This window comes from Plasmodium gonderi (genome assembly GCF_002157705.1).
Source record: "Plasmodium gonderi DNA, contig: Chr14, whole genome shotgun sequence".
In the NCBI taxonomy this organism is placed as follows: Eukaryota; Apicomplexa; class Aconoidasida; order Haemosporida; family Plasmodiidae; genus Plasmodium; species Plasmodium gonderi.
In genome coordinates, this window is record NW_021628939.1 from 1331986 (window position 1) to 1344304 (window position 12319).

At 28.1% G+C, this 12319-nt stretch overlaps 4 protein-coding genes across 4 annotated transcripts in view; 2 read left to right on the forward strand and 2 right to left on the reverse strand.

The window, feature by feature from the left end:
* Positions 1-1516: 1516 nt before the first annotated feature.
* Positions 1517-2790, forward strand: PGO_142860 (hypothetical protein, conserved; the record flags this gene model as incomplete). The annotated part of the gene is made up of 2 exons (XM_028690277.1): positions 1517-1849; positions 2077-2790. 2 exons carry the CDS (start codon positions 1517-1519, stop codon positions 2788-2790), a joined length of 1047 nt encoding a protein of 348 aa, XP_028546078.1.
* Positions 2791-3651: 861 nt separating this feature from the next.
* PGO_142870 (hydroxymethylpterin pyrophosphokinase-dihydropteroate synthetase) lies at positions 3652-6167 on the reverse strand (the record flags this gene model as incomplete). The annotated part of the gene is made up of 3 exons (XM_028690278.1): positions 3652-3767; positions 3932-5686; positions 6035-6167. The coding sequence occupies 3 exons, from the start codon at positions 6165-6167 to the stop codon at positions 3652-3654; spliced, it is 2004 nt and encodes a 667-aa protein (XP_028546079.1).
* A 1000-nt stretch (positions 6168-7167) lies between these two features.
* PGO_142880 (hypothetical protein, conserved) lies at positions 7168-8314 on the forward strand (the record flags this gene model as incomplete). Its single annotated transcript, XM_028690279.1, has 6 exons — positions 7168-7253; positions 7448-7533; positions 7691-7742; positions 7835-7866; positions 8004-8124; positions 8260-8314. The coding sequence occupies 6 exons, from the start codon at positions 7168-7170 to the stop codon at positions 8312-8314; spliced, it is 432 nt and encodes a 143-aa protein (XP_028546080.1).
* Positions 8315-10277: 1963 nt separating this feature from the next.
* PGO_142890 (DEAD/DEAH box helicase) overlaps positions 10278-12319 on the reverse strand; it is a gene marked incomplete at both ends in the record, with an annotated part of 2670 nt that continues 628 nt past the window's right edge. Inside the window, one exon of the mRNA XM_028690280.1 lies at positions 10278-12319. This exon is cut by the window's right edge and continues 628 nt beyond it. Coding sequence (XP_028546081.1) covers positions 10278-12319 — 2042 coding nt within the window.

Sequence of the window (12319 nt, forward strand, 5' to 3'; positions counted from 1 at the left end):
GGAACTTTTGAACACATTGTTTCACATTTTAAAAGATACCCAATTACTCCTAACCCATGTTAAATACCTTTTCCTTGTTTCAAATTGGGCTGCTTTAGTTTAAAAAAAAAGGAACAAAAAAAAAGGAACAAAAAAATAGAATAAAAAAAAAGAATAAAATAATTCACAAAAGAGTTATTCGAATTTATTTCCTTTCACACATTCAGACGGTGTAAAAACTTTCCAAAACATTTTATAATGACTGTTAATATACTGTAATTGTATAAAAGTTTGCGCAAAAAAAATGTTTCATGCGCTTCCTCTGTATGCAGATCAAGTGTTGTCAATTTTCGATATGCACTGTTGTGGTTAATCCAATTAGACGGTAATTATGTTGCAGTTAGTTTGAATAATTTGTCTTCCTCTACGTACGTATACATATTCTCATGGTCCTTTATGAAACGTTTATCTGAAATATTTATTTTATTTTTTTTCTTTTACACATCCAGTTAATAGCGCTTTTTTCAACTAAAAATATGATACGTTACATAACACATGTGGATGTAATTTGATGTCTGGAAAACTTTTTTTCTATTAGTTGACGCCACCATTTTTTTTTTTTTTTTTTTTAATTTGAATCTTTAAATGTTCACGTTATTTTTGCGACCGAATGATTATTTATACCCACCTGTCTATTCATTTGTTGGTTTATTTATATGAACAGAAAAATAACATATACAATTTCAAATATTCGTTTTAGTCAACACTTTTTTGCACTTACATTCCATTCTGTTGTACGATTAAAACCGGTGGCTTTATCACCTCATTCACAATTCGGAAAAATTATAAGAAAAAAAAAAATTCTGAAAAAGAGCTAAATAAAAATGCATCTTCCGCTAAATCATTTTGCTAAAAAGAGTTCAGGAAAATTTTCCACATAAGCACGAACATGCATCATATAAGTAAGTGCAAATATTACCATTTGAATATACATATTTATATTTTATTATGCGAACAAAATTATGAGTGTTTCACTCAGGGAAGCAGATTATTCTGATGATATTTTTAATGCAGTTCCCTTTTGTATGAATATTTCTCACTTCTTTTTAATACAATAAAAGTATAAATTTTAAATAAATCTGATTAATATTTTTTTCATTCTGACACGTGAAGCCAGTAAGTGCTAAGTAAACAAAAACATATTTATAATTATATGCACATACATATTATACAAGCATATGTAGACAGGCAAATTATACCCACCTGGCACTGAAGCAAGCATTTGAGTAACCTTTTTTCCTTTTTTTTAATCCAGGACAAACAAGTTATGTAACTTCGCTTGGTAGTGTGTACATTCCTTCAGAGAGAACAAAATAAAAAAAAAATTAAATAAGGAATAAAAAATATAAGCAAAAATATAAATAAAAATATAAGTAAATATATAGTAAAAATATAGTAAAAATATAGTAAAAATATAGTAAAAATATAGTAAAAATATAAATAAAGATGTAAGTAAAGATATAAATATAAATGAAAAATGTCGGACAGCTCAATTTGCCCACTTAATGATTTCTTCGATGTTGATGAAGAAAACAACCTAGATGAATTAAAAAAAGAAGACGCTCAAGTATATAGCGGAACCTTCTTATCGTACATTTATAAACAATTTGAATTTTGTTGCACTAACTTCATCGATGGGTTAGAAAAAAAAAATAAAAAAAAAAATATGACGTTAAAGAAAACCTTTTTAGAAGATTATTATAAGAATAAAAAGGTTGTTAGTCAGTACAGGGTCTTTGACAAAATTCTCAAAAAACGTGCAGATTTAGCTAAGGAGGTGCCATTGGACTCGAAGTATTTTAATCCACATGTAAGTATTCCACGAAAATGGGGAAAAAAAAAGTATAACTTTTTTTTTTTTTTTTTTTGGAAAATACAACTACATTCCTACAATATAAAAAAACTATAGTTGTAACACAACTTTTGCATTTTTTTTTTTTTTTTTTTTGTGAAGTACTTATTTTTTTTTTCTCTTTTTGGTTATTCCTTTCAAATATTTCATATGGTGTAACTTCCTGTCTCTTCTCCATCTGCTAGGCAGACTGGTGCGAATGCGCACATGAAGTGGACATTGAGCTGACTAATGAAGAAGTAGAGTTTTGTATTTTTAATTTTTTTTTAAAAATGTATAGATCCGAACCAAGAGACAAAGATTTACTTCTTTCCGTCATATTAGAATGTTTATATAGCAGAAAAAATTTTAAAAAAGAATTTTATGCTCAGAAATCAAATTTAAAATTTTTAAAAGAAATAAAATGTATAGAAATTAGTAACTTTAAGGAATCATTAAATGAATTAATTAACACAATTGAAAACGCAAATTTTATTCAAACTAATACAAATCAAATAAATAATGATAAATTTCATTTTAAATTATATGTTACCATAAAAATTAAATATATTTATGGAATTTACATATTTAATTGTGATGAAGTATACGATATAGTTGTTATAGATTGTAATACCTCAAATAATAACAAACCCAAAATGATGAGCTTTTTCTCTTTAAGAAAATTTATATCATTTTTGAATAACATATATTCAATTAATTTTACTGATGAAGATGTCCACGATTCATTTCCCATAGTTGTTTACGAGTCTAGGGAGTGTTATGCCTTGTCACATAATCATCTACCCATCAAGGAGACTGTGTTCAATAACAGAACGAACAACATTATAAAAAAAGACATTTTAAATGAATTAGGAGAAGAAGCAAAAGAGATAGGGGAAGAGCAGGGCGAAGAGGAATGATGTGATGTCTCAGTGTCAGAGAGACACGTTTGGTATAGTCATAATGTGCAAAAAGATAGAAGCTGAAATTGCATATTCGTTACTGCAGAGAGGTAGTCTTTGTGACGATATATATATATACGTATATATTTACATATGTACATATATACCCTTTTGACCCGTTCTTAATCTGTGTCTTTTTATACATGTAGTAATCGACGTGCATACGTAACAATTGTACATACGTCTTTGCCCCTCCCCACCCAAGTGTGAGAAGCTAAGGACAATATAAAATTAAATATGAGCTCATTCAATGATGTTCTCTTGTAATATTCTAAATTTTTATTAAAATGGAATGTTAACAAATGCAGTGAACTACATTAGCATATATATATACGGATAAAACTGTAAAATCGGAGGAGTGCTTCGCAGAATATAAAAATGAAACTTCTGTATACATAATAGGGAAAAAACAAATATATACGTCCATATTCATGCACACATGAAGGAATATTTAAACACTCTGTTCAATCGTCATAGAGGGAATGGTTTAAATAATCAAATGTACAAGCACAAAATTATCGTGAGTCATCGCTTCTTTTTTTTTTTTTTCTATTCAATTGGTGCATGAATCGGAGAAGCTAAAACAGGTAAAGTTATACATAAATATGCAACAAGCTAAAAGGCATATGTATATAAAAAAAAAAAAAAAAATTAAATAAAAACTTCAGACTTGCGAAGTTGATACATTTATTAAGGCATATAGTAACACCTAACATAATGTAATTAAAAATGCGTGATATCGTTTTTTTTTTTTTTCTTGGGGGAGAAAGGGAGAGGGAATTACTTTATATTTTCCATATCATTTTCAGAATAAATATACTATGATTGGTGTATTTTTGTGAGAACGTCCAAAACTGCTTTCGTTTCTAAAACATCGTGGACTCTGATCAGATCAACCTTTTTATAAAAACTGTAGGAAGCAATGGCTAATCCTCCTAAGAAAACAGGGATGAAATAATAAAAAATAAACAAGTTTTATATTGTAAATTTTTGGAATTTTTCAGGGTGGGATTTATTAGGTGAGGTAACCCAAGTGATAACAATGTTGTAAGAAATTTTGCAAAAAATCGTAACAATAAGAAGCATATAATTTTATTACCACAAATATTTTTCTGATACAAAAGTTGATCCTTGTCTTGGCGCATATAATTCATTTTAAATCTCCATATTTGTGATGTATCCTTTTTGTCTTCGTTTTTATTTCCATTGCTTAATTTGATATGCCCATTGGTTGTACCATTTTTCTCCATGCAGTGAGCAATAAATCGTTTCCTCGAATAACCAAGAAATAGTGGATATTCATCATAAACGTGAATATGCTGCAAGAGTTTAATAGACTGATCGTGTTTTTTAGCAAATCCTAAACCAACATCAAAAAGAATTCGATAACGTGGTATCCCATTTAAAACAAGAAAATTTAATCGATCTTTTAAGTAATTTTTAATATCATAAATAAGATCATTGTAATTTGTTAACTTATCCATTGTATGAGGATTCCCTCTTTTGTGCATTAAAACAACGGTATAAAACTTATTTTTTTTTTTTAATAATTTTATAATATCTGGATTGTGTGTACATGAACTAATATCATTTAGAATATCTACTACGTCGAGATCTACACATTCTTTGAAAATATCATAATTCACAGTATCAATACTTATAATTGGTTTTGTGTTCATCATATTTTGTAGGGCCATGTTTTCTTCACCTTGAGAATCCATCACATTATTGGTCATATCGTACACCAGTTTATTCCACTCTTTTTTAAATAATTTCAAAACGGGTATTACTAAATCCCGTTCAGTAATATTTGGATTGGGGACGACATAAGGAGCTGATGATTCACCCCCAATATCAATTACACTCGCGCCATCATTTATCATTTCGAACATTCTTTCAACAGCTTTGGTTGGGTTAACAAATAATCCACCATCAGAAAATGAATCATAGTTAACATTTAAAATACCCACTATATGTGTTTTTTCTTTTAGGTGAGATACTTTATCTTTCAGTACATATAACCTCTTATTATTTTTTCTGATATTAACACAATGTATTTTTTCAAATTTGTTAATGTAGTTATTATAAGCTGAATTAATACTCTCATTTAATGTACTATGTATATAATCTGGAATTATATCGTTTAAGCATAGTAGGATACTGTACCTACGCTTTGTATACACATGAGGAATACATAAGAATTTAATTTTATCGTTCAAATTTTGGATAATTTCCAGACGTTTTTTATTAGTGTTGTTATCTATATGAATATATTTTGTAATAATTTTATATACGTCTTCTTTTTTTAAATTTATACATTTTTCAAAAATTGTATAATTGTTAAAAAATAAAATATCTATATCTATAATACGATTTTCGAATATTTCTCCAAGGTCCTTTTTTGCATCCTTTCTTTTCATGATTTGTTCAATGTATTTTAATATTATCAACATGCTTAAAGGATCTTCAACAAAACTTCTAACTATAACTGTTAAGTTAAAAAAGTAACTCGTGTAATATTTATTTTTAAATTGTTCTAAATTCTTTTTCATAATTTCATCATTCGCTCTTATTATATTTTTTGTTTCATATTCGTACTTTTCCACACTAACTTCTTGTATAGTGCTTTCATTTAATTTTTCATTTTTTAAAAACTTTTCAAGTTCTTTACACTCATAAATTAAATCATCCCCTTCTTCGTGTCTCGATCTTTCCAAAGTTGTAACCAAATCGTTCACCCAATTAATGTCATATACAATTTCCTTTTCTCTTACCTTCTCAAATCTTATTGTTTCGTCCAAAACGACATATTCCGGAACAGTTTCGTATATATATGAGCTGTTGATAATTTTGCCTGACATGTTCATAAAAAGGGGAGGACATAAATAAGGAGATATAAATAAAGGGGTATAAATAAATGGGTATAAAAAAAGGGAAGGAATGGGGTTAAAACGTATGTATTCACCACTGGAACAGTAGCACATCCTGCTTGTGTACGCACAACCATTTGTATGTACACTTGTGAATAATTACAAGAGTGTGCTAATTCCTGAGAGTACGTTTGCATGGATTTCTGGAAGAGCGAATGAGTGTGTGACAATAAGCAAATATGAACTTGTGTTTATTATGCATGCACGAGGTACTAACACATACAGAACTTTTTAATCAAATGTTGCGTTTTCCCCTCTTGTTTTTGTCCTACCAATATATTTCTCCGTCAGGTATAACGCCGTTTCTAGAACAGTTACACAGTTACTTCTGTCATTAGTCCCAAAGTTTAAAACTGCTATATTCCTTTGGTTATTGTTGTTTCCAAGGGTAATTGGACTCTCCATGACGATACTATGTCTATTGATACTGCTGTTATTATTTTTTTTTTTGTTTTATATGTTTTATTTGTTTTATTTGTTTTATTTGTTTTATTTATTTATTTTTTTTTTCTTCTTTTCCTTTTCAAACTCGTCCGCGTGTCGCAATTGCATGCTCTTTCACTGTTTTTGATTTAGAGTACAACGTTAAGAAAATTCCTGCAAATTCTTTCACTACATGCTTTAGTATGAATCTGTTTTTAGGGGAAATGAATTCAAAAATGGGAAGTAGATATATGATTTTTCATGTATGTAAGAACATCATAATGCTTTTAAGATTATGATATTTATTTGTAGGATGGACTTATTTTTTGTACTTTAAGGGTAGAATGCATATAATGCCGTGAGTAAAGGTGCTAAATGAAGTGTTCCCGATTTGACGTGATTTCTTGAGGGCCTTTTTGTATTATTTTTTTTTTTTTTTTATTATATTGTGTACAGTTTTTTTTTTTTTTTTTTTTTTTTAATCTTAATAGGGAAAAAAATTAAAATAAATACAATTATTCTGCAAAAAAATAGAAACTGTAATGTATACGTTGAGAAATGATGCTATATCTGTGTGCATACAATTCTACTTGATCGAAAAAAACAGTTTAGGCACGGAGAGATAGAGCTCCAATAATTAGGAACGTGAATTCAGCAAGATAACAACAAATGAATTCTTTTATGTGTTTACGTATTCGTCCGTTATTTTATTTCTCATGATTCGGTTTCATTCGTGTACGCTTTTATTTGTTAATTCGTTTAAGCGCCTATTCATTTTTTCTTTTGTTTTTTTTTACACGTATTTTTGCGCTTATCTCACTGATTTTATTACTCCTTTGCTCTGCGAAAAAAAATATGGGTTATTAGTTTTACACAATATATACATGAACATTTATTCCTGAATTGTCAATACTTTTTGAATGCATAACGGAGCATATAAATATTATATCTTATTCCCCTTAAAAAAAAAAAAAAAAAAAATATGGATTGTAACTTAATTCATGATTTCTATAAAACCCTCAGTTGTTTCAAGACCATAAGAAAAATTAATACATTTGTGAAAGACAAGTAAAGGAAAAATGAGCGTTTCAAATGATTGTGCATATTACTCTTGGGTTGTATAAACAGATATAACGGAATGCATGCGGTTATATATTTCTCCACACTTTAGTACAAACACAGTGAGGACACTCAAAAAAATAAATACTCCATTCTTTTAAGACTACCATTTCTTTAAATAATATAATTTCTTTTCATTTCAGCAAAGAAAAGGCAAGTATCGAAGAGTTAAAAATACTTAATGAAAAGAAGTATTTGTCTCACTCCATTGCCATTGTGCTGGCATTAGGTACGTTCATAGAAGAGTATAGAATATCTCTTTCTGTGTTTTTCGCAAGTGTGTAATATGAATATTCTTATGGGTGCAGTTAGGTGACATGTCCTCGTGTACACATCAATATGCACATTTGTGTGTAATCTTTTTTTTTTTTTTTTTTTTTTTTTAGGTATCCATATGTCCTTTAGGAAATTAAAGCGTTCTAAGATTTTCATATTCAGGTTATTACCAACTTTTCATTTATACATATATACATCTGAGCATTTAGAAGTATATTTATTTATTTTTGTTTTACGTTTTCCCTTTTTTTTAGACCCTTACTACCTGACATTTTTGGATTAATAAGTAATTAAAAATATGCTATTAAAGGGAGGATCGTTCGAAATTTATTTCACTTGTTCTGCACAGATATACACATATACAGTTCTATTTGTGTATATTTATCGAAAAAGAACTCTACATATTTCCATCTTCACACGCAGGCTCTTGTTCCTTTCTGTATCTTCATGCCCTACACCTAAGTCGGAATAATATTAGCAAGTTTATTCAACTAAATTTAAAAGAAAGCGACAACAAGGGCATATGTAACTACGTCGATGAAATGTAAATATAAGGAAAAAAAAAAAAAATAAAATAAGTTTAATGGTTCTTTACTTACATATGATTCTTGAAATTCATATACATGTTTAAGTGTGTATTTTAGAACGATTTTACCATTCTTCTTTTTCCTTTTCATAGGTATAAAAAATACGAACCCAACGATTACCTCAATTTAATGAGAAAATCTTTATAGACATGAAAAATCATATGACATATGATGCAAAAGTAACACAGGAAATGACCATGGTCTTTCTGCTCCAACCAGTGTTATAACAACTGCATACATTGTAGCACATTTTGGGACGTTGCATAATATTTCATTTGAGCTGTTGTAACTTTGTGAACTTGTATTATTTTGCAAAGCGAAGAAAAAAGTATATGAATAGTCGAGCTACGCAATAAACAGAAACGTAATTGAAACTTCAGTCTTTTTTTTTCTCCTTATAGACATATATCGTTTGCAGAGAAAATAAGAGATTTGGAATGCTTATTACTAAAAATATACTTAATCACCCCGAACAAAAGCAAAAAAAAAAAAAAAAAAAATATATACCATTTCAAATGTTGATTTTTTAAATGCAAAAATTTAACGTTTTTAAGCTGTAAGTTTTATATAAGAATTTAAAAAAATATGTACATATACATATATATATATATATAATTTATATGTGCAAGTATTTATGTATAGGCATATATCCACAATTTTCAGCTATAATTTTTGGGGATATTTTTTTTTTTTAATTTTTGTTTACTCATGTAAATGATACGTCAATTACACTTATTGCTGATTTACATTTAATTTTATACATGTACATGTGAATATACATAGATACTCAAGTTGTATAAATATGTAAATATGTATGTAAATATGTAAATATATATGCATATATATATATATATATATATATATTTACACAGATAAATTATAGAAAAGGTAAAAAATTGTAATATCATATGCTTCGCATATACACATATAAAATGGAAAAAAGAAAAAAAAGTAATAAAAATGGAAATAATACGATATATATATGTAATGCAAAATAGTAAAACTCATTATAGTATTCTAAAACATAGTGTAATATAATAACACATCGTGATTTTAAATATGGTTAAATAGAATGTATATGGGATATAAATGAAAAGTCGTTTAACATTGAGAATATGATATAATATGATAAAATATTGTATAATAGGGAAATTGCCGTGTAATACGGTGAAATATGATTTACATAATAAAATACGGTATGTGCATAATAATATACGTTGTTCTAATAAAATAAAAATTTACTATTTGTATACAAATATGGTTTCTTGTGAAGAAATATTATTAAATTATAATATTCTTTTTTTTTTTTTATAATAATCCATTTTAATATTAAAACATGTGAATTGGATCATAACTACATGTATAGAGTGTGTTGGTCTATACGTGCATATATATAATGCATATTGTGTATGCCCAATTTTAGTAATATTACTAATAAAATTCTCATAAAAAAAAATAAAATAATAAAATACAGAAAATAACAAATGTATTCTTTCTGTGAATTCAAGAATAATTATTAACTACATATGGTGGTTAAACTGAGTACGCAAAAATGGTTTTTGCAGCGTGCCGTTTTAGGTTTTCATGATGCGTAAGAAAGTAAAGAGCTTCATTCTTCCACACGATTTATTACTTTGCCTCTTTCAGTTTGTTCTTTCCTTTGCATCAGCTATTTTTATATTTACTTCTCATCAATTTCGTTTTTTTTTTTTTTTTTTTTTTTTCTCATAAAAGGATGTTTTATGCTTCATAATCCATAGTGCTACGACACAACTTGTTCCATTTTTTTGTGGTGCACAAAAACAATGCAAGCAGCTCAATGCTGCATAGGGGTATATATATGTTGATTCTACAAGGGAAGAAATTCAATTCTTAAACCTTGCACATATTGCAAAAAAAAAAAAAAAAAAAAATACTTTAAAAATGGGTGCTCAATTGAATATGCAAAAGGTGTGTGTTCACATATAGTTTTGCTTCTCCTTTTTTACGTAGTTTTTTTCTGTTCTGTTTTGTACTATTATGTACTGGTTTGCTCTGTTTTGTACTGTTTTGTTCTGTTTTATTTTTCTATTTTTTTTTTTTTAGTTTTTTTCTTCCTTGTTTTACCTCCTTACCAACCATCTACATTTTCATCAGCGCCTTGAAAATTCGATCTTTGGAACATTTGATCATCAAACTTCTTGTTACCATAGTTACTGTTAAATTTGTTATTATTGTTGCTACTGCTCATGAATGGATTCACGGTACCAGAATTGTTGTTGTAGGGGTTACTGTCGTTATTGTTGTTATAACTGCTATGTCCATACATGTTACTGTTGTTATTATTAAAAGGACTGCTGGAAAATCCGCTACTATTCCCAAAGCCATGTTGGTTGTTGTTATTATTGAAAAGATGGCTACTACTAAATGGAGAATGCTGATTATATGAACTGTTGTTAAATGGGTGATTTCCACCTCCACTATTGTTATTGCTACTAAATCCAAAGTTACTATTATTGTTATACCTTGAATAATTTCCCTTCCCTTTGCTAGACTTATTATATCTAAAATTTCGATTGGATTTAGCACTCGCTGTGTATCTCATGACTAAATTGAGAAACCAACGAGGTATTGCTTGATTGCATTCTTCCAACGTTGCTAACAAGTCTTTAAATATATTTCTATTATCATCATTAACAAATGATGTTGCAATTCCGATGTTCCCAGCTCTCCCTGTTCTTCCAATTCTATGAATATAATCATCTATATTACTAGGTAAATCAAAATTAATTACATGTTTAATATTTGATATATCCAACCCTCTAGCAGCTACATCAGTTGCCACTAACATATTTTTTATTCCCCTTTTAAATAATTTCAAAGCCCTCTCTCTTTCATCTTGACTCTTATCACCATGTATACAGACAGCATTTAATTTTTGATTATTTAGAAATCTCTCAATTATATCTGCTTTTCTTTTTGTTTCAACAAATATAATTGTTAAACCGTTATTATTTTCTGATAATAATTTTAACAGATAGTTACATTTGTTTTCTTCTTCTATGTATATCAAGTTTTGCTTAATATATTCATTTGTACTACCAACTTTACCAACTAGTAAAAAGGTATAATTGAATAAATAATCTTTTGCTAACACTTGTATTTCTTTTCTAAATGTAGCACTAAACATAATTGTTTGTCTTTTCACAATATAATTACAATATTTCTTATATTCCATTTTGTTTGGATTCATATGAGAATCATTATCATTTCCTGGCATATCATAATCATAAACTATACTTCTTATTTGTGGAGAAAAACCCATGTCTAACATTCTATCTGCTTCATCTAATACTAAAAAGGAAGTGAGAAATAATCTAATTTTTCCTTTTTCTAAAATATCATTTAATCTTCCAGGTGTCGCAACTATGATGTCTGCCCCTTTGTCTAAATTCGATAATTGTGTTTTGATATTACTGCCTCCATACAAAACTACTGGTTTAATTCCTGTTTCGAAACAAAACTTTTTGGCATCATAAAAAATCTGTACTGCTAATTCTCTCGTAGGTGCCAAAATTAAACATATAGGTAAACAAACCCTGTTATAGTAATAATTCGAACTTTTTTGATTCTCTTCATAGAAACTATGTTTTGGTGGATCATTTAATAGCATATGATTAATAATTGGTAATAAATATCCTGCTGTTTTTCCACTACCTGTCTGAGCAACCCCGATTAAATCATTCTTATTCATAATTATACTTAAACTGTACTTTTGTATTGGGGTTGTTTTATCGTAATTTACTTTTTTTATATTGGATAATAATATCTCATGTAAATTTAATCCTGCATCATCGAAATTGTCAATTGGTATAATATTTTCACTATTAAACCCTTTAATTTCTACTGGTATACTGTCATACATGTCAAAATTCACACCCTTTTCACTCTTCACATTGGAATATATTTCTTCTTCTTTTTCTGGGTAATATCTTCTGTTATCTCGATTTGCCCATGCCGTTTTTGGTATATTGTAATTTCTACTAAATGCTGGATTTCCTCCTCCAACTGATCCTTTATTATAATTCATTCTGACAAAATTGCTTCTGTTTGTGTTTGGTTGGTTTCTAAGCATAGGTGGTTTATATCTTGGTTTTTCATAATTATAATTAT